The sequence below is a fragment of the Wyeomyia smithii genome, chromosome 3, assembly GCF_029784165.1.
Source record: "Wyeomyia smithii strain HCP4-BCI-WySm-NY-G18 chromosome 3, ASM2978416v1, whole genome shotgun sequence".
Taxonomy (NCBI): domain Eukaryota; kingdom Metazoa; phylum Arthropoda; class Insecta; order Diptera; family Culicidae; genus Wyeomyia; species Wyeomyia smithii.
The window spans coordinates 175,628,358-175,654,428 of NC_073696.1; the positions used below are offsets into that span (position 1 = coordinate 175,628,358).

The 26,071-nt window shown below is 38.4% G+C and overlaps 1 protein-coding gene across 12 annotated transcripts in view; it reads left to right on the forward strand.

The window, feature by feature from the left end:
- LOC129727364 (amyloid-beta-like protein) overlaps positions 1-25,997 on the forward strand; it is a 144,048-nt gene extending 118,051 nt beyond the window's left edge. For 9 of the 12 annotated variants that reach the window (XM_055685144.1, XM_055685153.1, XM_055685150.1 and 6 more), the window contains exons 6-12: positions 19,828-20,252; positions 20,293-20,466; positions 20,669-20,818; positions 20,892-21,580; positions 21,647-21,794; positions 22,511-22,702; positions 22,777-25,997. In XM_055685144.1, the coding sequence (XP_055541119.1) occupies positions 19,828-20,252; positions 20,293-20,466; positions 20,669-20,818; positions 20,892-21,580; positions 21,647-21,794; positions 22,511-22,702; positions 22,777-22,878 (1,880 nt within the window). In that variant the 3' untranslated portion in view covers positions 22,879-25,997. The remainder of the gene's footprint in view (positions 1-19,827; positions 20,253-20,292; positions 20,467-20,668; positions 20,819-20,891; positions 21,581-21,646; positions 21,795-22,510; positions 22,703-22,776) is intronic. The other 3 variants (XM_055685154.1, XM_055685155.1, XM_055685156.1) reach the window with 3 other exon arrangements.
- Positions 25,998-26,071: the final 74 nt, after the last annotated feature.

Consider the following 26,071-nt stretch of genomic DNA (forward strand, 5'->3'; position numbering starts at 1 on the left):
TGAAACTTTGCGTCACTGTCTTACAGTCATTTTTAGAAGTCTGGACACGGGTGACTCTTGATATCAGTATGAAGAGAGTGAGAATGAAAATGCTGTTGTATGTTTTACTCTGATTAGCTTACACTGTCCATTCTTCTTATGACACCAACTATTATGATCATGGACAATGATGGTACAATTTGTAGTAAATTAGCCTACAAATTCAAAAAAATTATAAATTTCGACCGCAAGTGTTGTCCGATTTTTGCAAAGTCACCTTAAAACAATAAACAATTCCCTAAAGTTTGAGAAGATAATAGACATGAGGTGCGCTTGAGATTAAATGACCCATATTTTTCTATGTATGGTGAGAAGCTACCTACCTTCTTAGATATAAAAATGTGGGGGTTTCGCTATTTCCTCCATAGTCCTAAGCACTGATTAAGGCTCCATGTAGGTGCCGAAATACGTAATTGCGGATCGTAAAAAGCGATAGAATTAAAAAGTAAAGTAGATTGAAAGTGTAATGTAAACAGCCTAGGCATTGCCATTGCTGGAGCGCTCTGCAATCAAAAAAATCTATAACCTCCAGTGGGGCACACAAGGTAATCTATGCATAATTTATTACGAGCCACCAGTATTATTAACAATGCAATCTACTAACCAACCAAAAGTTTCAATTGGTATTTTGTGAAATGTATGCGTTCTCATCGAGAGAACGAAATGGTAAATGAATGGTCAAATTCAAGCCAAACGTAAATTATTGCCACCGAAAGTTCAGAAGTGGTGGACGATGAGAAAAAAAAACATTCCAATCACCTTTTTCCGTTCTGTTCGAGTCCATTTCCAAACCCGCTTCTCATAGCATCGTACGGTGCACCAAACGATTACAGCGAATGAAAACTGGACAAAACAAAAATAAATGAAATAACCAAACAGCCCCTGTTTGCTTCGGTGAAATTGAACCGTGTGGTCTGGCAATAAACGTGTGGGTGAATGTAGAGAGAATATGGCTGGAGTTAAGTATACATAAACCATTTAACCGAGTATCGCTGTAAAGTGAAAATTAATTTCTTCTATCCACTTTGAATCACAAAACGATCAGCGCTGTCCACATTATCATTACTACCATTCTTATCATCATCAGCAAATACAAACGGGGCTTGGGTGTGTTCGGAGTCGGTTTCCTGTTTGAAACGCAGGTCCACTTTCGCATTCGAACCTCGGTTGAAAGGCTGAAAAGTCATCCTAAAGGATAAAATGGAAATAAAACAAATAGAAACTTAGCCTGAAATGCTGCTGTCGCTTGAGAGATGATAATGAAACTCTGTGTTATATCCCTATCTATCGCAGAAACAGTGCAAACCGAATAGAGGCTGAGTCGAATCCGAATCTATATGCTTGTTTGTATGTAAATGCCTGAATGCATGCAGTTGCGTTCTGTCAGATGATAAAAAGACTCTCGCGTAGATATTGTTTTGTTGGCTATAGTGCAGTGAAAGGAGTAAGGAAAAAAAATGTCAGGCCTCATTCATCTCCGACCATCGGATGTTTGCTGGTGACACATTCAGTGCGCAATTATGTTATATATTTCGTATTCGAATTAATCACTCCATGACAGTCGGTGCCGGTCCGGCTGTACATTCACCGGAAAAATGGAGTGTGAAACTGCGAGTGTACTTGGAGGCCATGCCAGTGACAAACTCCGACGTCATCGCGAGAACCATACTGACCTGGATGCTTTGTGTTTGTCAGCTGCACACACCGTAGTCATTTCAACAGTCACTTATAACTTTTTTTTCTACCGAGCGGTAGGCTTAAAACATACTCTATGCTTTTGCATCCTGTGACAGCGTCATGTGGTAATATCTTCGGTAATGGTGAATTGTTTGCGCTGGGTATTCTGATGTTAAGTTAAAATACATTTTTTTATTCAATTTGCAAATTTCAATCAATCATTTTACAATGAAATAAAAAAGCACTACTTTAATGCCAACATTTGGGCAGAGTTCAAAAGTATTAACTATAAATAGAGAAAGTGTGCATTTTCATCACCATACCCTTCGTTCACGTGCGATGACTTGTAAACGTAACCCAGTAAGCACTCCTCGATTAACGCAGCTTCGGACAGATAACTACCAACGCGTTAATCATTACCTATTTTCGCAGCATCCGGATCGACGTAACCAACTCCAAACCGTTATCCTTTCAGCGGAAAGTGCACAGGTATGCGAGTTCCACTGTCTCCGCGGTTTGAATACTGAGATCTCTGCTATCACACAACGAACCCCCGCGCCGCATTTGGCACACATATTTCAAATGCTATAGCACACATAAATAACCGTGCATGGGATTATAATCCCCCATGATTCATCGTGTAAAGGCAGGATGGAGAGAAAATGGGCGATTTGAGTATTCGTTGAATAGAAATAATGTTTTCTCTGCAAATAAATGGTTAGATTTCCCCATTTCCGAAACTGCCACTATACTTGAGCAGGAGCTAGCGATCGGAAATAGGTGCCACACTATGCACGGCTAAACACACGAACAAGTACAAATTTTATACTGCAAATATAGGTGCGATGAGAAGAGGAACCACCAGTCCGGGAAAACCTTTGAAAACAATCGTCAATGAAATGAATCCAACTAGAAAATCGAATCATTTGAATGTGGGATAGGGGCTGCACCAAAATATCGAACCAAAAGGTTCTTTTCATCTGCATCGAGGGCTGCTCGCCGTGTCGATCGGTTCCTGTCGGGTTCAACTGCCATACGCGTCCCATGAAATACTGGTCCGACAATTCGATTAGCTTCTAGGTTTGTCGGAGCCGATTTTTGCTGGAATATTGCCATCGCAGTTTGCTTCTGCTACTGGCAAGCCCAATGTGGAACGTTTCGGTTGTAGCTCCAGATACAATTTTCATCTAATTGGTCAAACAGTTGCATCGGAAACTGATTTTTGTGCTGGATTATTAGAATAGTTTGCTTCTGGCTTACATTGTTCTCGTGCGGTATGACGCAATCCAGTGTCAACGATTTTAGTGCAACTGGGTATTTTTCTGCTTAACAATTGCAGCATTCCCTTATTTAATTGATTAATTTCAGCAGGTCAAGCGCATTACAAATTGATCGTTTATTTCATCATTGTCTCATTAGAGCGTGGAAGTTTTCCTGCTCTATAAGCTGACCTATTTGTGCATATAAAAAGGGGAACAAGTTACAATAGAACTGTGCTCAAAGTTTATAGAAATTACAACTCATAAACAGTGAAATGTATTGCTGCGTGGTTGAGAGTGCCACCGTCTGTTTCTACAGGCTACCAACACGAAATGAGAGATTGGTTTTCCATACTCTTATTACAAAGCGAACCAGCAATTGTTTTTGAGAAATAATTGTTGAGTCTGTCAGTCCAATTTTTTCAACTGGTATCAGGTTGTCCACGTTATACTTATGCTATCTCTCTACTTCATGGCACTATTTTAAGCGGCCCTTTGAAGATTTTCGTACTATAGTCACCTACTTATGGTTATTGAATAAATCGATTTACGTAAACAAGTCTGTTATTTTTTATATTCTCATTCGCCACCAACAGCAAAATCTCCAGAATGTCACTCGCCTAACAACCTACTAACATAATTTTTTTTCGATTGAGTTTTACCTACTTATGGCAGCAAAAGAAAATGCCGTTAGTACTCCCGATTCCAGTAACGCGGCTTCGAATGCTATAAACCTAACTTCTTATAATAACACTGTAATCCTCTTCACGATTCTGATATACGCAATCCATGCGAATCACCTTTAAACTTTAAGCTAGCGAGAACTTCCGCATCCAGAGCAAAGCATACGCCCACCATCTCCTGACGGTTAAGCAGGGATAAAATAATCTTCCTACTCGTCTACTTCCTGTAAGCCATCCTGTGCAAGTGTGGATGTAGCAGCATATAATTCGCCACCCGATCGACGACAGCAAAACTTTATCACTGTGCGACATTTGAAAATAGAACAGTAGAAGAGTTCTGAAGTCAATACTGTTGAAAGCTCTCAGAGTTTTCATTTTCATGGTTTTTGCAGGGAATCGTAATACATTGCGGTGACCCGTCTCAAATATATCACATCTGCAACACCGACTCGAATAATCTTACAGTCACTCATTTAGCAAGAAAATGAGGTTTATTTCAATGAGAATAGTATATTCTCTTTTGCTGCACAAGAGACATAAAATTCAATTTATGCAAATGTCCTGGTCAATGACGATCGAGAAAGCCACGTAGAAACGAATCAACCACAATCAACGGCCAAATCGATTTATTTCAATCCGTTTACCGTCCATTTTGAGGTCATTCATAAGACATTAGGAATCCGATTCAAAACAGAAGAAACATCTCGAATTTCGAAGCAGTAAATTAATCCATTTTGCAAAATAACAAAACATCAAGTGTACTCACGATTACGCTCAGGTTTTAAAAGAAAATCATCTAGCATAAGTTTAAATAGTTTAGCAGCAAAGCGACTTAAACAGCCCCAACGACTTTCATCTCACTTGAACCAGCAAGAACTGAAAATAATCCTCCTTTCCGTTACATCCACCAACTCCAGTGCGTTGGACTTCGACACGGAAGCGACGACAGATGTTCATACTGAAAGTTGGAACGACGAAACTTTCGCTCCGTTAGAATTTTGTGAGTTGCCAACGAGGAGGTAACAGTACGCTTGCACAATCTGTAAGCAGAGCGGGTGAGTTTATCATTAATACTGAAACACGAAAGAGAGAAGGATAAGGTCAAAGCCTTGGGATGAGAAAAAAAATCTTTTTTGCCTGTTTTTGAATAAGTAATCCTCTGATAGTATCAAATCTTTCATCGTTTCGTGGAATGGAAGGTACAGATCCGCTTACATCCAGAACGAACGCGCAAATGTTATGAATGTTATTTTTGACACAATCTCAAAGAAACTAGGGTATACTTTTTCAGGCTTAAGAAACTGTGGTATACTTGGTTTCGAGTACTGCAATTGTCTGGTTACTTGCAACATGCAATGTAAACTAGAGCATGCGTGCTTTATTGAATTAACTATTTTCTTTATTATGCAAAATTGAAAACATATTACTTCATGCTTATATATAATATGGTGGGGAATCGTTATATGGAAAAAAACGAAACTTGATAGCAGAAGGCCAGAACCAAGTTTTTTTGTTCTTTTTGGGGCCCTTAACAATCCTAAATTTATCGGAAGTCGATTGGTTTTGTCTCCGCTTGGCGCATTGCATTTCAAATTTATATGAAGATTTGTATGGAAAAACCAACTTTTTTGCATTTTCCATTCTAACGAGCTCAAAATGGCTCAAACCAAGGGTTTCATGACTTCAAATGGTAGGTTTTTCGGTGCCTAACAACTTGGCAGAAGACACTAAAGAGCTATGTTGTTTCAAAAAAATACTAGAGCTGTTCAAAGTTGAGTATGTCGAAATTTATGTTGCAAATCATTTTTTCTGCCAACACTACCAGTGTACCGGCGTCAGTCAGATTTCCATCAGAAGTGACCTCAGAAACACGTTGTAGATTCTATTTACGCCCAAAATATTGAGCTTAATTTGTTTGCTTGGTCCAGCTGAGTGTATAAACTCGTTACGACAAGTTATTTCTAATGACACCGGTACATTGGTAATGTTGGCACAAGATTTTCTGCATTTAAATCGATATACTCAACTTTGAACAGCTATAGCTTTTCTCATGGACATCCTAGCACTTCAGTGTCTTTGGCAAAGTTGTTAATAATAATAATAATAATAAATTTCCATACAAATTTGAAATGCAATGCGCCGAGCGGAGACAGAACCAAACGACTTCCGCTGAGTTTAGGGTTGTTTGGGGCCCCAAAAGGAACCAAAAAAGCTTGGTTCTGGAAAATCGATCATTTTTCCCCACCCTAATATATAATGACATAGCTTCCATTGGTAAACATCTTATCCAAAATTTGTCAATTCCAAGAGAATAAACAGTTTTTCGTCTGGGTGGTCCACTGAAGGAAATGGTACATTCAAGGTAGTTCTACAGCTATGCTACTAAGCGGTCCACTAAAGGAAGTTATACCCTTTTTCAAACAGCTGTTGACTAAAATTACCTCAAGCCTGCATGATTTGCTTACTCTCCTTACCACAAAAAATCAAAATAATGGTCGCAGGAATCCAACTCTTACAAACAAAAAAAAACCCTCTCCCTTTATATGTGTGGCGTACTTCGTGAATGCCGCCATAACTGTCATCATATTTCACGTTTTGTAAATAATGTTGACTGGTCCTAATAAGTGCATCATACCAATTTAATTCACCGCATTCAAGTGGGTCCTCTATGAAATCATCCCGATCTACCTAGTTAAAATCCTCATGAAAATCTTCGAAAAATAGAATACTGCAAACTTGAAATTATTTTTTTTTGAGAACTAGATCTAAGGATACCATCTGGTCGAAGTTAGAAATCAGGACACCTTTTCTGGGCACAAATTTGACTAAGTCATTCTATTCTTCGAAGTATGAGCAAATATAACACGTAACATTTGATTTACCAGTCCACATAAGCACTGTGGAAGACTGTATGTCACAGTCGAAATATATATTTGCGCGGACTGAATTTCAATATTTATTTCCAAAAAAATTTCTAGTAGAGTATAATGGAAACCGATAGCTATTTCTTTGATTTCTCAATCACTCTGCTAAGACGCTCGGTATAGATTTTCTAAAAAAAAATACTCCAGTGAGGTTCAACCAATGAAAAATTTCGATCGCAGTGAGCGTTGCGACCTGAAATCGAAAACACTTATTGAGCAATTCTGAAAAATTCTGCTTATTGCCACACAACAAAGTCGAATATCTCAAGAAAATCAGGACAAATGCTCAAATATAAAAAATAAATCAGGACGCCCAAATAGAACTTCAAAATCAGGACATGTCCTGCTAAATCAGGACGGATGGTATCCCTAACTAGATCAGCAGTATGAATCCAAGTCCAAGTGCGAATCCAAGTGCCATCTGAAGTGATCGTGGGGGATGATTAGATGCAAGCTCTCTGCTAAGAGATGACATTCTTCAACCAACACGATTGAATGCACTTCTCTTTGGAGCATTCGTTGTTGTGCCTCAAAAAACTTTACAGTTGCGCGGATTATCATCCGTACCATCCATTTTCTTTATGGAGTCGAATTCATCGATTTCCAGCGACCGCTTGGTGCTCCATGAAGCTTTCCCAAGTGCTACGTGGCGTTTTTCAAAACTTATTCCATTTTACTTCACTTTTATGGCGACAGTTAGTCAACTTGGGCTAGTCTTTACATTCGTCACACACACCATACATCCAACGAGTACGGAGTCTACTATGGAACCGCCGACCTCAGCCGGGCTTTGTGCTGAATACTATCTTTGTTGGTCGCTACTCCGACATTCGTGTCACGTGCTGATACTCGTGAGCTTCTGCACCGCACTCCTTATTCCGTCGAATTTTGAAAGCAAGATCCTACGTTCGAAAAAGTGCTCGCCGGTAGGCCTTCTGCATCGACCAACACTCATGGCCGTTAAGTAAGGTTTGTTGCACACAGTATTTGACCGTTTCCTTTTATTCCCTGCAGCGCCTCTAGTTATCGTACCGAGAAACCAATGACAGCGTTTTGATCTGCAAGGTTTGTTTACTTAGTGGTGAAAATTTCGTCAGGATTGGTACACGCTTTGAAAAGCTATCCAAGATGGAACGCGAGAGACGAAATAAAATTGTACACACCTACGTTGAAAACCCGATATGATCAGGAGGAATGATCGCCAAGGCTCTTTAACTACCGAAATCGACTGTGAATACCATGCTCAAACGTTACTACGAGCGAAGGTCATTAGGGCAGTCCGGAATAATTCTGGGGCCTCCCTCCGTGATCTGGCGAGAAGTTTGTACATAGTACAGTTCGTCGAATCTGTATGCGTGAAGGATTACGGTCGTATCATGCCAGCAAACAACCCAACAGGACGCTGAAACAGAGCCTAGTTGCCACAACCCAAGCAAGAAAGCTATACGAGCAAGTCATGACAGAGTAAGATATTGGGCAAAAGTCAAGCGTAAATTGAGGAAGTGTGGCAAAACAATCAGAACATCATCTGATATGGCGAAGTGGTGGAAAAAATGGCCGATACGGTTGATGTTGCCACTATGCAGAAATTGATGGGAGGTACTCGACGAAAAGTTCGAAAATTCATCAGAACAGCAAACAAATGATTTTTATTATATTTTCTTCCTTGAAGTATAAGTATGGTTTTAACCCTGCAAAAACATATTTTTACCAATTTTGTACGTTATTTCCTCATGGTGAAATCGGAAATCGGCCATATTCTAAATGAAACAAACCTTACCATTGGGAGAATCAGCGATCTGTGAAGCACAGATTTCTCGTGTACCAGCATGTCGCAGAATCTCAGCTAGCTACATGAACCTTAAAAGGTCTTACTTGCGGCTGCCATCCATCTTTTCGATTCGTGACTAAAATTGCTGTCACACGTTACTAGAGTACATGCTTGTCATTCTTCTCAGTATGTGAAAGGAGAGGAGAAAAAAAAATCGTGCATTTCCCTTCCAGTATGTGCCTGCGTGTAGCAAATGCTTTCACCACACTGCTTCTTTCTCCACTCCAAAGTGTCTCAACCAGCTTACAGAGAGACAAACACACTTCCAGCTCACCCCACATCTGATAGAAAAAAGAGAGGTGAATCACTCTACAGAGAAAACGCAGAAGTACACAACAGTGCCCACTGGCGAGTAGTCCGGAAGGTGAAAAAGTAGGAGGTTGTATCCACGACCGCATAAATGACGTAGAGCTACGTACACTATTAAGAAATGCATTGAGTGTTTCATTACCCTAGTAGCACAACTGTTTTTATCAAAGTTTTATAGCGCTTTTTTGGCTGTATTGAGCGCTATAAAACTTTGATAAAACCAATATTTTTACTTGGGTAATGAGTTATAATGTCTACTAATGAAGGGTTGTGAATTCCGTGAACCGGATTCAGCAGTTAGCAGAACGTGCCGAGTTAAAAACCATTCACAGCACACACACAAACCATACCATATCATAGACACACACACATCATACCATGTCATCATACCATATACACATTATACCATATCATACACACATACACACATCATACCATATCAAACACACATCATACCATATCATACACACACAGCAAGCAAGCGACTGATCAGAGGACGTTATTTTTATTTCAACAAGGCTTGACAATTTTCAATAAAAATCGTCTGTCGTTATTTTCTAGCATGAGCGTTGATTTGCTCTTTAGTGTAAGAGCAGTTGTTTTCGCAGTGCAAGATGTTCTCCTGCACTCTAGAGGTTTTCTGAGGAGAAAAAACAAGCATGCTAGAGTATCAAGGTACACAAATTCATCGATTACTTCATAGATACCCCCATCTATCACAATATCAGTACCAAGACTCGACGAACTTCCACGCTATCTACCAGCCACTTTATACTTCTGCTCCGCGTTTAATACCGACGATATTAATATCATCCCCAAAGCCAAGAAGCATATGAGATTTCGCCAAATAATGGTACCGCTTCATTGCATGCTTGCTTTCCGTACTACACCCTCTAATGTAATGTTAAACTACAGGATCGAGAGCCCATCTGCTTATTTCAGGCCGCCCAACTTTACGAACTGATCCGGAATCCCACCTGCTATCTTGACGCAGGATCAGACATTGTTAAGAATTGCACAAATCCACTTAATCAGTTTCGTTGGAAAACTGTTTTCAAGCATAATCTGCCATCACTAGTTGCGTTTAACTGAATCGTATGCCGCCCGATGAGTCTGCAAGTTCACTTCTCTGAACTTATCAAGGATTGGACGTAAAGTGAGCACTTGGTCCATTATAGATCTCCCATCCTAGAACCACACTGGTATTCTCTAACAAAGGCTTCATGCCACTGCCTCATTCTATGTAACAGGATGCGCTGATAATCTTATATACAGAAATGAGGAGTGTTATGCCTCGATAGCTGCTGCAATGGAGTCGGTGACCCTTTTTATAGTCTAGGCAAATGAGTTCGTTTAACCAGTCCGCTGGTAGTTTGTCTTTGTCCCGAACTCTAAAGACGAGCCAATCCAACAAATGCTCACTCCTGACTTTGAAAAGTTTGGCTGGATGCGTCCTTCCCAGCTGCTTCGTATTTTGACGTAGAACTACGTCTCTCAGGAAGTTTGGTTAGATAGAAATGTAAAATGAAAATCTAAAAACAGAAAATGTGAAAAATATGTCCAATTTCAAATGCTGATAAGTCGGTTAGTTTTCAATGGATTTTCTTCGTTCTTGCAGCAATCGATTGGAAAATCTTCTATGCATCTGTCTAAATGCAGAAAATTGTAATTTGATCATTCGAACTATTGTACACACAACCCTTGTGATTTTTTTCGACAATCAACCACAAAAAACATTCTTCTGTAAATTAACCCGATCTTTTGCAAAGTAGATTATTTTTTTACACCAAAAACATTTGTCGGAGCATCTGTTTTTCAAAGATGCCGAACAGAAAAAATTTCGCAATTTTCTTGTGCCGAAAAACACAGGAGCTCCGCTAAATATTTTGGCTTGAAAAAGTTTTCGGCCGAGTAAAAGATCTGGAAATGGTTGCTCTAAAGCTACTCAGCCAAGTAATGCAACATCGCAAATCAACTTCAGCAATCCCGATACACCTTATTCGATTAGTTAAAAACTTCTCCTGATCCTTGCGCGTGTGTTGTGTAGTGTGTTCTTAAATATTCGAAGACATCTTTCTTCGGCTTAATTTTGTTATTCGTAAATCCACGAAATACTATGGATTCTTCGATTATAATTAAGCCAGCAGAATCGCTCAATTAACTCAGTTTTTATCTTTTTTAGTACTGATGCAGTGCGTTTCGAACACCCACAACATCCTTCCATTCACAAGACTGTGTTAAAACTTCGACAAGAGTATCCTTGGATTGAGATGGTTTCGTATCGACCAAATCGACAGCAACAGTTTTTGAAAATTTTCCAACAGTTTTACCCCAAAGTTGTAACAGCTTACTTTTTGGTCCAACAAAACTCCCGCAAGCTCTCGAATTTTACACCGCACTAAAGTTTAATGCTTTTCAGCGGATTTCTAGCCTTTTGCCAAAGTATATTGGAATAGAAGGTATGACATTAGTTATCACAGAAAATTGAATGGTTTGGCGTAACGATTTCACTGGTGTTAGATAAATACTGTACAATGGATCATACCTTCTATTTTCAATATACTTTGGCCTTTCGCTTCATTCCAAAACTTTACAACGTCGGTTTGGCACGCAGATTCCTTTGTTTCCGGTTGCGCATTATACAAACAACGGAATAATTCATTTTTATCCCTTTTATCCACTCCACTTCACTATCGAACAATTCAAAATGCACAACCTGAATTAATGAATGACTTCTCAATCACTGGTGTTTGATACTATCTTGCTTGTGGGAGAAAGAGACAGCGGAAAAATGGAATATGTATGCAGATTTGTCTGCAAAATGTAGATTTTTAGAGTGCATGTCAATAATCTGCAGATATTTGACTTTTTTTAGAGTTTCTGCAGATTATTCCAAGTCTCTTTAGATTTGTGTAGACTTGCTTCAAGTGCGTGCAAATTTTTGCAGACTTTTGTCTGTGTGAATGCATTTTTTCAGATTGCAGTTTAATTGTCATCACAGGCAGGGAACAATGTGGACTGTAAGCCGTACTAAAGAAATACGGTAAATTATGAGAATTGAATTGATGACTAAATAGCATTAGAAAAGAAGCCGTAGTTGGAACTCTGGTTTTGTCCTGTTGGAACTCTGGTTTGGTCCTGGAAAAAGGGAAGCATAGAGATCTACTTTAAATGGCTGAGATATCTTACGTTATGTTCCAATCTAAAATATACCATTGAGGAAATTTAGTACTGGAGTAGCGTGGATATTGGTTCGAGAACGGATAAATAATGAAGAAATAAACGGCTAGTTTGCAGTGCCGATAAGATGTCCAGCATTGAGACATGCGAGGATTATTTGAAGATATGGAAATTAAACAAGTTTCATAATTATCAGATTCGATCTTATAGCGATTAGCATGTTAGCATTAAGTGACTACACAGTACCAAAATATGAAATTTACAACTAATACAAATGAAAGCACATAACGATTTCTAGCACATAAAGTGAAAAACATATACATTTTCACACCGTTAATAATGTACAATACAGAATCGTTTTAAGCCATGTAAATTTGTACGTTAATTGATATAAACTTAAAGCTTCGAATATAAATATGCATGCAAATTCACAATATATTCATTTACTTTGCATGTGAATATAATGACACACGGAATATTACGTGGTTTCCAATGCTCCATTTATGTGCATTTAAAGTAATGTAAATTTTTTTTATTGTGTAGATCATTTTTCAGTTGCTTATTGTAACGGGTGACAACTAAAATTATGGATTTTTTTCTACTGCTGTCAAAAAAGGCAAATAAACTTAAGGAAAATTTTTAAGACTCATGAAATACATTCATTATAAACCACAAAAACAAAACAATATCGCACGCTAGCCTGGGGGGCTAATGCGGTCTCGATCAACTAGATTAGTTGAGAGAATTCGTTATCTATATTGTTTTCGGCACATTTTGCATGTTGTAGGATAAGTACAACGATACACCGTGCCTCAGTGCTGAGTCGAGAAAATTTCCAGCTCGAAAAGTTCCTCGACCTGATCGGGAATCGAACCCGATATCACAACCGTGTGGGAGAGCTAGCCGACCGACATCGCTAACCACAGAACTACGGGGACCACTATACTATACACATTCATACACACACTATACACACTCATTATAAACCAACAAATAATATTAAACATTTAAGAGAGGTCCGTCACCGGCCTTCCGACGAAGCTTTCTTACGATGCCGGAACAAGAGTATTGTACGGCATTCAAATCCGCTTTTAGAATATATCTCTTGATTCTAGCAATCAACTGTTGATGATCTTCAGTTATTTTTGCACCAAAGGAACTCAAAATCCCAAAGAAATTTTCGATTGTACGATACTGACGTTTATATATATTCAGTTCTGTTCAAAATGGCCGGAACTGGCCATGCATAAACAAAACAAAAAACACTGGCATTAAGAGTAAGAGTAAGAGAGCCTTTGAAAAATTCTAAATTTTAGCTGTCACCCGTTATGGGTAATATGATTACCACGGCTGCTAAATGTGGATTTGTACCACGACTTTTTCATTTCAACTTTTCGCAGCAGTGTAAAGCTTCTTCGTCAGGGTTAAACGAAACGATACTGCCGATGGCTACTTATTTACAATGTAGCAAAAATCAATTCTCAGCACGTGACACAATCTCCAAAGCTGAATGGTGGAAATGGAAATTTAATCCTGCTTTATCCATTCCTCTTTTTGGTCAGAGGTGAACCGATTCACAGTAAACTCTTCACCCAGGTGTTCTGACTCAAAATACGGCATTTACGCTGCAACAGCTTGTGCCATTTTTCCTTCTGGATTTTTTGGCAAGTTAGCCGTTTCTCGAATAAAACTTAGGTACACGACAGTCGTACTTCAATATTGCTTTGAACCGAGGCAATAACTTTTATAGTACGTGCGGAGCTAAGAGAATGTTCTGCTGGCGATCGCTAATGAAGATATTTTTTGGGAGCGAGAAGAAAACCATATCTGTGTAAATCTTCTCCTTTTAGAATTATCACTATTTTTTGTTAATTAAAGGTAGAGCTTGCCTACAAGCAATTGTCATTTAATAGCTTTCAATGAAATAAATATTACCTAGACACGGAACTAGGCAGTGTTGTGTGTGTACTGCTTCTATGTAAATATATGAGCAGGAAACTGAAACTATTTTATTTAGAACGTTTCGATGGTGTTGGCAGCATTGTTGATATTACATCGTATTCATTCTGTCATTTCATTCATTTCATACTTTTTAGGAAAGTATATCTTAAAAGTTAGGAATCATTCCAAAATCAATGCAAAATTAGAAAAAAAATCATAACGCTTACAAACACTAATTTACCAACTTGAATAGAATAGCTTCTAAGAACTGTCATGTATGTATACCTGGCACTCTATCCACTAGCGAAAACCTGCTGTAAATTTTAAAATGCTTCGCACATAAATTACGTACGCATTGAGATTGAGGATTCACGTTCACGTTTGCGTTACTTTTTGTCCATATGGGCGAGGAGGGGTAGTGGAATCAGTTGCTAAATTGTGATTTTCTTTCAAAATCGAAAGTTTTGGTGGGTTTAGCGTTTCGTAATTTAAGGGGGACGGTAGGTGTCTAAAATCTGGATTTTAAGAGCTACGTTATTTGTATACGATGTCTAACGAGCACCAAGCTTTTTTGAAGTAGAATACTTCACTCAGGAAGTTCGGCTACATAGGGATGTGAAATGAAAATCTAAAACCGGAAAAAGTGAAAAATATGTCCAATTTTAAATGCTAAGAAATCGGTTAGTATTCGATAGAATTCCTTCGTTCTTGCAGCAATAGATTGGAAAATCTCCTAAGAATCTTCCCAAAAGAAGATAATTGTAATTTTATTATTCACACTGTTGTACTATTGGAAATATTCAAGCCTTGTTAAAACGAAAAATTCGACCTCTGATTGGTCGTTATATGATTGCTTACCGAGCACGGTCGACAGAATCATATACCTTGCAATTCAAAACATGCTATTTGGCCTATATAAGAGCCTGTTTCAGCCGAAGCCGCTCATAATAGTTCTAGACAGCGACAACAGCAGTACTCCCTCAGCAGCAGCACTAGCAGTGCAGTGGATACCAGCGATGGCGGAAAGCGGCCACAGCTGTGGCGTAGCAATGGATAGCGCACTAGTTGAAGCGAATTCCAGCATCGATAGCAGCTGGGCCAGCTGATGCAGGGACAGTGGATACCAATGGCAGCGTATAGCGGCCACAACTGTGGCATGGCTATGGATAGCGAACTAGTTGCAGCGGATCTCAGCATCGATAGCGGCCGATGCAGTGAGGCACTTTAGTGAAATGCAGTCTCTGTGCGATAGTGGGCACTAGCAAATGCATTCAATGAGAAGTTAACTCATTTTGACAACACGTGGGCCGTCTAGTTTTGAGTGGTAAATCAGCTTTTCACTGTTTATTTTATCACAAGGAATATTCAATTCACACTGTCAGTGATAACGCAAAGATGTGATCGGCATCTTATCCAATACTAAAATGAACAACAAATTGTCCTTTTCAGTATGAAATAAAAACTTGATTGAAGAGTTAATATTTTCTAATGAGTTAATTCACATTTTTAAATTTGTAAAAGTGATAAATTTTACTTCATCTTCGTGTCTCAAAACGTACTGAGTTATCTTTTGCTTCAGTCATGTGCATGACATCCGAAAAAATTTCATCTCAAAACTTTAAAATTGTCAAGCCTCAACCATGACAAGTAACTTACTATATTATTGAAAATGGTCAATCCTTGTTGAAGCGCAAAATTTGATTGATCTGATTAGTCAACGTTTATTTACTATAAAACGCAAGGCTGATACGCAAGCAGCCGGGTTATCTTTCTTGTAAAAGTATTCTACTTCAACCTTGCGGTCGTGGCTTTGCACACAATCCTCCTGTTATTTCTTTTCTTCGCATATCATTTATTTGACACGACACAAATACAATTTAATGTTTAACGGCGCCAATTATATCTGGTGACTTACTTTCTAAAGTATCTTAAAAACTAAAAGCAAATTTTTTATCCTTGCTGCCAACCACGAGCTGAAATTACGTCTAACTTAAGCCTGTAGTACACTCTTTGTCTAATAGTCAAATATTTGACCTTCTGACATAATGGTCAAAATTATTTGACATCATGGTTGTTGTTTGTCCGTGTTTGCCCCATGTTTAAATTGGAGAGTGACAAACAATTATATTTAACCAAATTTTTATCTGTCAAAAAGTGACAAATACTTGACGCTTGGTCAAAGAGTGTAATACAGGCTTTAAAACTAACATGAATTTTTCAATCAGTGATTTGTTGTTAAATCGGCGTCGGATGATCTTTGAATTGTCATGAATATACAGTATGTATGGTATGTTCTGCTGAGCCACGATACCATGAGCTGGGACAGGGGCTTGTAATCCTCGGGTCTTGGTCGGAGGCATTGTGCGGGGTCTAGTTACTGGTTCTGTGCTTGAGGTTTAAACGTGTTCTTGTCGTTTCGTTGGGTGTAGGCGGAGGGGAATGGGATTAGACTGGAACATGGATGGATTTTAGGAAAAATTATATAAGGGACATGTAGGGTAGGTCACGGCTCGCCAAGACATCACGAACAGGTACAGCTGGCCGTTTACCCCCGGCCTGAAGGGAAGCTATTAATTTAGACCTGTCGTCACGGTGTACAGGGCATGACCAAACAACGTGCTCTATGTCGTGATAACCTGCACCACAGGCACAGATACCACTTTCTCCGAGCCCAATATGACGGGATCTGCTGCACGCGTAGATGATACGGAATTCCACGAGTTTCTTCTATCATGGATGTATCGAAAAACACAGTAGAATGAGAAACATTTGACAAGTTAACACGATTTGGAAAATACGAAGAAGGATTAATATTTTGAGACATGCGGTTGGAATACAATGTCATAAAACGAGTTTGGGAACTAAGTTCGACTAGCTTTCCGAAATTGTCAATCACAGGACGGTTCAAAATCTCACATTTGATAAGAATACGAGAAGATAGACTCCAAAAGCGGTCTTTTAACGGAAGAACCCCAGCCAAACTTCCAAACTCATTATGGGTATTCATGTCGAGCTCGTAAACAAATACCCAGCCGTAAAAATACTCACCTCCATTAACGAGTAATGGAAGATACACAGTTTACGGCTGGGTATTCGTATACGAGCTCGATGTGAAGACCCCTATTGTATGAGTCGACTGCATGCAACTTAAGGTGATACGCAAATAACGATATTGTATTCGCTCCAGTTTGATCAAATGTGTGTTTGCTGCGGAGCGGAAGCAGAAACACCCGTACTCAATTACAGACAATATCGTTGTTTGGTAAAGCCTCATAAGGTCTCCTGGGCACCTAGCTTATATTTTTTACTCAAAAGCACGGACGTAAACCCGTTAACACAAAAAATTAGATAACAAGATTGACGCATAAAAATACCATTAAAAAACTGTTCTCAACTATTGGGAACACAATAACACTTTTTTGTAAGATTTGGACCACTGCGACCCTTATTTTCACCTTTTGTTGTAACACTCACACATATGTAAGCATCAGCATGTTCAAAGCATTTCTTGTATTACTTTCGTTAGTTATCTCGCAGGCATTACCACTCATAATCCCGAATGTTTGCCATTCAACTCGTAAAAAGTTATCGGCGGTCGGGGTCCGTATAACATAAGAAACACACCCAAAAAAGACAGTAGTCCCTATTCCTTGAGGTGAAACTCCTTGTTCCAGTTTTGGACGAGTTTTGCAAGATAATTCTCACGAAAATCATTAAAATTAGGGAAAGGGGTGATAAAATGGACACCCTAAGCTTTTTCCCAATTTCCTCCACAGTTTAACACTACAAATATGAGTCGATAGTGCACATTAACTGAGCCACTAATGGTTGATACAAAAAATAAGAAGAAGTACTCAAATATAGTGTTTTTCATAGTTTTCATGACCATTTTCGAAAGCAGTTTTTTGGGGGTAAAATGGACACGTGTGGGTAAAATGAACATTGGGAGGTGTTAACATGAACACTTTGGGCGTGAACATTAATTATCCCTTCACAGAAGGTAAAATGTTGTTCCATAGCACGTGACACACTTATGCATTCACCAACAGTTCAATTTTCACCGTTTGTCGTAGCAATAATAACAATATATGACCTAATCCGCAAGAAACTGAGAAATGGCGAAAGTTTTTTTACGGACATTCCGCATTCATCGGTACGTTTAGCCGCGGTCATCTGTTCATCGGTCCGAGTTTACCTTTGCGTTTTTTTCTGATATTAACACGAAGCATCTAGATTTTTCAATGAAAAATTACACAATTTTTTCCCCATCACCATGGGCTGTCCATTTTACCCGCTCATACATATTATTGAAAACACTTGAATATATCAAGAAAATTATTTAAACAATTATCAACCTTTGATGATTTCCTCTGGTTAATAGTCTGAGTACAGATATTTGCTGAAAAATCGTTATAAAATACTGTTTTACACTAGAAAAAACCTCATTTTTTGTAGGCCAAAAATAACATCACCGTTACGAATGTACACGTATTTTTTGTTTTTGTTTATTATTTTGACTGTTTGACTGTTTCATGTCGCATACTTTGTCTCAAATAGCTTCTAGAGCCTCTAAGATAAGGTGCCAAATAAGTTTGTACTATGTTTTAACGTAATAGTCGAGATTTAAACAGGTGTCCATTTTACCACCCCTGTTCATTTTACCCACAATTCCCCTACGTGTGTGAAACTTTGATCAGTTGTTTGCACCGCTGACGCATGCATAGGGTAGTAACTTGAACGCTATTTATTAGGTGGAAGCTGAGATTTTTAAGCTAAAATCTGTCAAATGAAAAGAAACCTAACCTCACAATTGTATCGAAGAAAGCCACCGTTCAGTTCCACCTTATACCAGTACGACTGCATTTTGTGTTAGGAATGTCAATAGTAAGCAGTGGACACGATTACAGTTAGTTTATTTTTCTCATCAAAAATTTTTGTTCGCCTGGACGGTGTGTGTTATTTTGAATATTGATCCTCATTTAATTTGTTTTCTTTCGGGCTTGCCACTATTAAAAAAATAGATAACTGACAAACGCACTTTTCTCAAATTTATAACATATTTTTAGCCATCATATTGAACCAATTGTGAGAGGAGTACTCCAAAGTAGAGTGTCCAAAAACTACTAAAATCATAAAAAGCTCTGATTTTTTACATAATTTTCCTAATTCGCCGCAACTTTGATCACGTTGTTTTGATGACTTAGGGTAAAACATTGTTGTTATCACCGAATTAAACCACCCTAGACGGTTTAAATGAGTTTATAGTTATGAAAAGTAACCAAAAGGCAACCCATAGCTTGAAAGCTTAAAAAGAAGAGATGGCCTAAATGTGCACGGCCCATAGAAATTTTAAGGCATGAAAAACACTCAATAATAAGCAAGAGATGCATGGATAATATCAATGTAGATTGTGTATTTTAACACAATCAGTGGAAAAGTGGTGTAGTGATCAAAGTCACCACGGGTTACGATACATACTCAAATATTTAAAATCATCAATGCTGCCTATCAATTCATATTAACATACACGTTCTCGTACAATGTATTAGACTAATAGTTTGCACACATACTTACATTTTAGTTTGAAATAAAATAAAATCGAGTCCTTCCTTCATCTCATCCGGCCAGTCAAGCGAACGAATTTTGAAACCATCTTTCTATTTAACTTTTTTTTGCGAATGGTCGAAAACACTCACTTCAGCATTACGGATGCATGCTTTTGACTGGACATTTTTCATGGCGAACGTTTTTATTGAGAGTCGTTACTGACTTTGTGGCATATTGAGACGATTAGTTCTGCCGTCTGGTTTATAAGAACGCAAAAAAACAGTGCGATTGTTTTCCATCTAGGGACATCCTGGTAGCATAAAGGCGCGAAAATGAATGGAAAACTGATTAATGAATATAATTCCGTCGTTTAATGTTGGTCGATTTGATTGTGATCACTCTAATGAGTTTTTTCTTCTCTCTGTTCTTCTTTCCAGTGCCGATGAAAGTGAAAAAGACCGACCTTCCGGTGTTGCCACAGGATCCCGAGGTATTGCCAGCGCTAGATGACACAGAGGCCGACAATTCGGAAGACGACGACGATGAAGATGATATTGATGACGATGAGGATGAGGATATGATGAGTGATGAGCCAATCGAGAATGATGACGACGAATACGATTCCGAGGAAGAATTTGACGCCGATAAGGAAGCGGATACCGGATCCGCGGTATGGGATTCTTTCAGCACACCGCTCTCACTGATGGGGTCAAATAAGGACAAGAAAGACTCGTACACAACCACACCATCTAGCACAACGGAGAAGCAAACCGAAATTCCCACTACTCCTATCACAGCGATCCCCACACCAGATCCATACTTCACCCATTTTGATCCACGCTACGAGCACCAAAGCTTCAAGGTTTGTAGGATCAGTTCGATGTGATTTATACTGTTCGTAGAGTTTGCACACTGAATTTCAGGAAGCACAACAGCGACTCGAAGAGAGCCATCGTGAGAAGGTCACCAGAGTAATGAAGGATTGGTCGGACTTGGAAGAGAAGTATCAGGATATGCGTCTCGCAGATCCAAAATCGGCTCAAACTTTTAAACAGCGCATGACCGCCAGGTTCCAGGTAATTTTTCTGCTTCCGTTTAGTGCAAAATCATGTCATGGATTTTCCAAATTTCAAGTAGTTGAAATTTTGTTGATTTAGTAGTTGATTGCACTAGTTAACCACCGTCGTAGTAAATGGAATGAAGCAATAGTAGTTTGAAAACATTGACATGACTTTCAACACTTGCATTAAACAACCGAATGTATTCGTAACATTCTAGACTTCTGTGCAGGCACTTGAAGAGGAAGGCAACTCTGAGAAACATCAACTGGCAGCAATGCATCAGCAACGCGTGCTGGCCCACATTAATCAGCGTAAACGAGAGGCAATGACTTGTTATACACAGGCATTAACCGAACAGCCACCGAACGTAATTATGCACCAGAAGATCCTTCAGAAAAGACTAAATTTGTTCTGAAATTTATATATTAATATATTTATAGGCTCATCGCGTTGAAAAATGTTTACAAAAATTGCTACGTGCCTTGCACAAAGACCGCGCGCACGCTCTTTCTCACTACCGCCATTTGCTAGGATCGGGAGGTACCGGTGGGCTGGAAGCCGCAGCTTCCGAAAGACCACGCACTTTGGAGCGACTGGTTGACATCGATCGCGCCGTTAACCAATCAATGGCAATGCTCAAGCGTTATCCAGAACTTTCGACAAAACTATCCCAGTTGATGGATGATTACATCCAAGCGTTACGATCAAAAGATGAAACTCCGGGATCGATGCTAGCAATGACGGAAGAAGCAGAGGCAACAATTTTAGATAAATATCGCATGGAAATTGAACGTAAGGTTAGCGAAAAAGAACGTCAACGTCTAGTTGAGAAGCAACGTAAAGAACAACGTGCGCAGGAACGAGAGAAAATTCGTGAAGAGAAACTACGCTTGGAGGCTAAAAAGATGGAAGCTGCCTACAAACAGCAGCAACTAGAACAACAACAGCAACAACAGCAGCAGCAGCAACAACAGCAACAACTACTACAACAGCAACAGCAGCAGCAACAACAAACTCAAACCCATCAACCTGTTTCTGAACAACCGGCACAAACTCAAAAACAAACCGAGCCGGAAACACAAAAAGATGTCGAAACTACCCGTGATTATACCGAGGAAGTTACTAACACGTATGATTATCGAATATGTTGAAATGTGAAATGTTTTATATTAATTTTTGTTGTTTCTATCGACAGTATCAGCTCCCAATCGACAGCTCTGCCCACCGTCGACGATGAAGCGGTGCAGCGCGCAGTGGAAGAAGTTGCTGCAGCGGTGGCACATCAGGAGGCGGAACCCAAAATGCAACATGTGTTGGCTCACGATATTGGCCACGGTGAACCGGTAAGAGTTTCTGTTGGTCTGATGAATTTATTAGTTATTGATAGCAATGTCAGGTACATTCACACTCAAGACTGTTTAAAAAACTGATCCAAATGTTACCGGAGGTAACTCTCTTTCCTTGCGAGTGGACTGTATCCGAAAAACAAAAAAGGTGAACAATTTCTTCGGTGGGTGGCAATCTAAGTGAGTCCTGTTGGAAGCACCACTGCTGCTATAGAGCCCTCTCCGTCACAAAAAAATGCCTCTTTACTGTTTAAAAATTCTTAACTTCTTCTTCGTCCTTAACATCAGCACACTACTTTTATTACTATACTATACAATTCGTTTTCTACAAAACCTACGCACTTTCGGATATCGAGCATCCCAACTGTTTTTCGAGACAACAGGCTCCAGAGCTACCAGTGTCAAAGGAAATTCGCTTCTTCTTAGGTGAAACATCACGAAATTCGGCCGACAGCAGTTTTCGGATATTGTGGGTTTTTTTTATTATCATCCCACCGCCTTGACGCCCATGCTCATTGCTGATTAATATCGGTAGGGGTGTGATGATGGGGATTGTGATATTCATTATCAATGTTGTCAACAGATACATTTCCGATTTCCCTTAGAATCATCGTACAAACACAGTACTTTACCCAAATGACACCAGCACCATCGAAATATTGGGAAACGAAATATAATTATGAGTTTCCCGACATTGTATGCTATTTTTGCAGAGCTACTCAGTAAGACGAGAGATCTACGGCTCCAGTGGACACGATGGTAAGAATGTTTACTTTACCCTGGCATTCGCCGGCATCGCGCTGATGGCCGCTGTTTTCGTCGGAGTTGCTGTAGCCAAATGGAAAGCCTCACGATCACCTCATGCTCAAGGATTTGTCGAGGTCGATCAAGTGTGTCCCGCAGCGGTAAGTCATTAAATAATTTCGTTACGAGATTCAATCGTCACTGGAACCCATTTTCTTCACTGTGTAATTTCTAGACTGTTGGACAACCCATTACGCCAGAGGAACGACATGTTGCCAATATGCAAATCAATGGTTACGAGAACCCAACCTACAAATACTTTGAGGTGAAAGAATAATTTACGAATCAGGAGAATACTACTTGTTACAATAGAAATCTAATCCTGGTACCAAAGTCGGTAGAGAGTGAAAGCCGACGATACATTAATTGAAATCGTTTCAAAGTGCGTGCAGATTGGCTAACATCCGTGAAGCATTTGCATGAGCGGTTAAAATGTTTTTATTCATTATGTTTGATCTCTAGAGAAGAGAATGCTCCTATGGAAAAATGAAACCTATGTCCAGGAGAAGCAAAGTGAAATACAAAACCCTAATGTTAGTTTTGCTATTGGAAGCAACAAGTAATGACAAATATAAAACTAAGTAAGACCAGTATTTTATGTTCAGCAATTTGGTAATTAGTAAGATGAAAAGCAGAGCAAAACTACCGTTAAATAGTGTGATTGTAATTGTAAATTTGCCCGCAAGATATAAATTTATGAGTATTTATAGGAATACCTTAAGAAAATGGTTTAGAAGCTAAAAGAGGAGGTTTTCACCACAGAATGCCGCCGTTACCAAAAATAAAAACAAGCAAAACGTATGAACCCACTACCGTTTTGGGAGATCTCTTCAGCTACCACTCACATATTACGCAATACATATGCAATGATACCAGGCTACATTTTTTGTTCAAGCACATCCCCTACGACGTAGTAACAAATAAAAAATGGGGATAAAAAAGGGCACCTGATACTACGCAACGGGGGCCCTCTTAATCTTACAACTCATAGTTAGATAGCTAAGTAGCTAATTAGTTATTATTACAAAAGCAAGCATGACAAAAAAGAACAAAAACAATAACTGTAAGTAATATAGCTTTTTTGATCAGTAACCGAAAAATGGTAATAGAACAAAAAAAACTATCAAAAACATATATTTTTTGTAACAAGCCTGCTATACGCTTTGAAATTTCATATTTATATAATCTTAACAATAATAAAAGGTAAACTATATATTTACAACAACAATAAGACACTCACTATCACATGCTTCAAGAAAAAAACAATAATTTCAAGGCTTTCTAATTTGTTTCAACAGTCGATTACTCACATACTCTAAACAAATGCAAAGCAAAAGCAACCACACTCATACCACTATAGATGTCGTCCTCGATGTGTAGACACCAGGTGTGCAAATTTCAAAAAAAAAAACATCGTAGCTCATGAGATGTGTGCATGTACCAATTAAAGAGCTTCTTCCGAACAACCTATAGCGAGCAGTAGGAAAACGAAACACAAACCTAAACACTTAAGCAAAACCACGACAAATGCAAAAACAGCAGCAACATCGCAATCATCATGCAAAGATAGCAAAATTGTGCATCCTGATAATTCAAATTCGTCCATTTTTGTAGACTTTTGCGAGCGCGTAACTAAATGTAAGAAGTAACAATCGAGGAATGAGAAAAACCATGTTGTCCCCAGTTTTAAGCTTAACCCCAAAGCATATAAACTTAGCAGTCACACAGTCAGTGTTGCAGGCTATGCATGAGATAATTTAAACGCTTGGCGCTCTAGTGATCCCTGTTCAGTGCTTTGCCTCTCTTTCAAAAGGGATGGCCTCGTTAGTAGTTTATTTCATGCGAAAAAAAATCTCAGAGAAAGAAACCCGTAATTCTCTATTATGTTTATTCCGTCAAAATAACACAGTCACTATGATACACTTTACTTGCTGATTGGGAAAGAAATATAATCTATGTAAAAATGAGTTTGATATTACTAGAGAACTAACATTAACAATAATGACTAAAGGTATTTAAAAACAGAATACAGAATAAAAAATAGATTATATATCCAGGATATCATGTAAAAGAATGTAATGAGGATATTTATACAATACGTATAAATGTAACGATGTAAACATTTACAGAATAGTTTTATTAGGAGACTAAACAACAGCAAAAAAAACAATATAAAACACTTCATTTATTATACCAAATCAATATTATACTTTCTATTAACGGATTTAGGTTATTCATAAGTTATATAAATACCCTACTTGAAGATAAAAGAAATCTAGTCATCACTAAGGCGAAGAAAAAAACTGAACCTACATATACTTGCAGGATACTTAAATGAAGGAGTTAAAAAAGTTTCACCAAAAGCGCTTCGTTTAATACGATTGCTATCCACTATTATTCAAGTAAAGCAGCAATTATATCAGCAAAAACAAGTACATGCTAAATCAAAATGTAACCGCTCGTTTCTTCACCAGTTTGTTTCTTCAAAACAAAATATTACTCAATCTATTATATATAAAAAAACTTTTTTAAATACAAGCCAGAATAAAACAAATAAATGATGCCAGACAAAACAATTCAGAAAAGAAAACCATTAATTAGCTGTCAAAAAAAATAACAACCATATACAAACATTTGAGAAATAAATAAAAAAGAAACGTTTTGTGTGCGAGATTCCGCAAGAAATACAATTAATTGTTACTCATATGTGTAATAATTAATTAGTAAAAAAATACGTCCCTTTTTTCATTACGAACATCGTAGAATAGAACGTGTCACCCTAACAGATATACAGACCTTGAGTAAACACTCATCGACTAGAAATTCAAGACACGACACATTTTTTCTAGAAACCAATATCCATCTGTTAGATTTGTTCGATCAAATAATTAAGAAAAAAGCAAACTGAAGAGGATTCGTCTAGAATCAGCACAATAATTTACAACCCTCAATTTATTTCACGAATTACTACATCTAATCTTTTTTATTATAATCTTATCCTGTTAAAACAAACACACACACTCATACATTTTCGAAATTCGACCGGAGAAAGTGCTTCTGAAAACAAAACCATTGTGAGCAAACGCTTTGTTGACTGACTAGTCCAAGTTTTTTGTGCTAAAATCAATCGTTCCCTATACCAAAACGCTCGATGAATGCCAGTTCTTATTGAAATAAACATATAAAAGCGAGAAGCGAAAGCAAACAGAAACAGTCAAAAATGTATTTGATCGATTCACACACAATAGAACAAAAGTGGTCCCAACATTATCTGTTTGTAGAAATAAATGACGATAGCGCCGAGCGGAGAAGCAAATTGAAAGTTGAGTCGAAAATGCACTGTAAACAAACAAAAACTAATAATTTGAAGGAGGATAATAAAGTATGAGATAACAACGGCATGTGCATTTTATTTTAACATTGTCAAACATTTGTACATAGGAAGAGTTTATGCACCTTTGAACGGACAA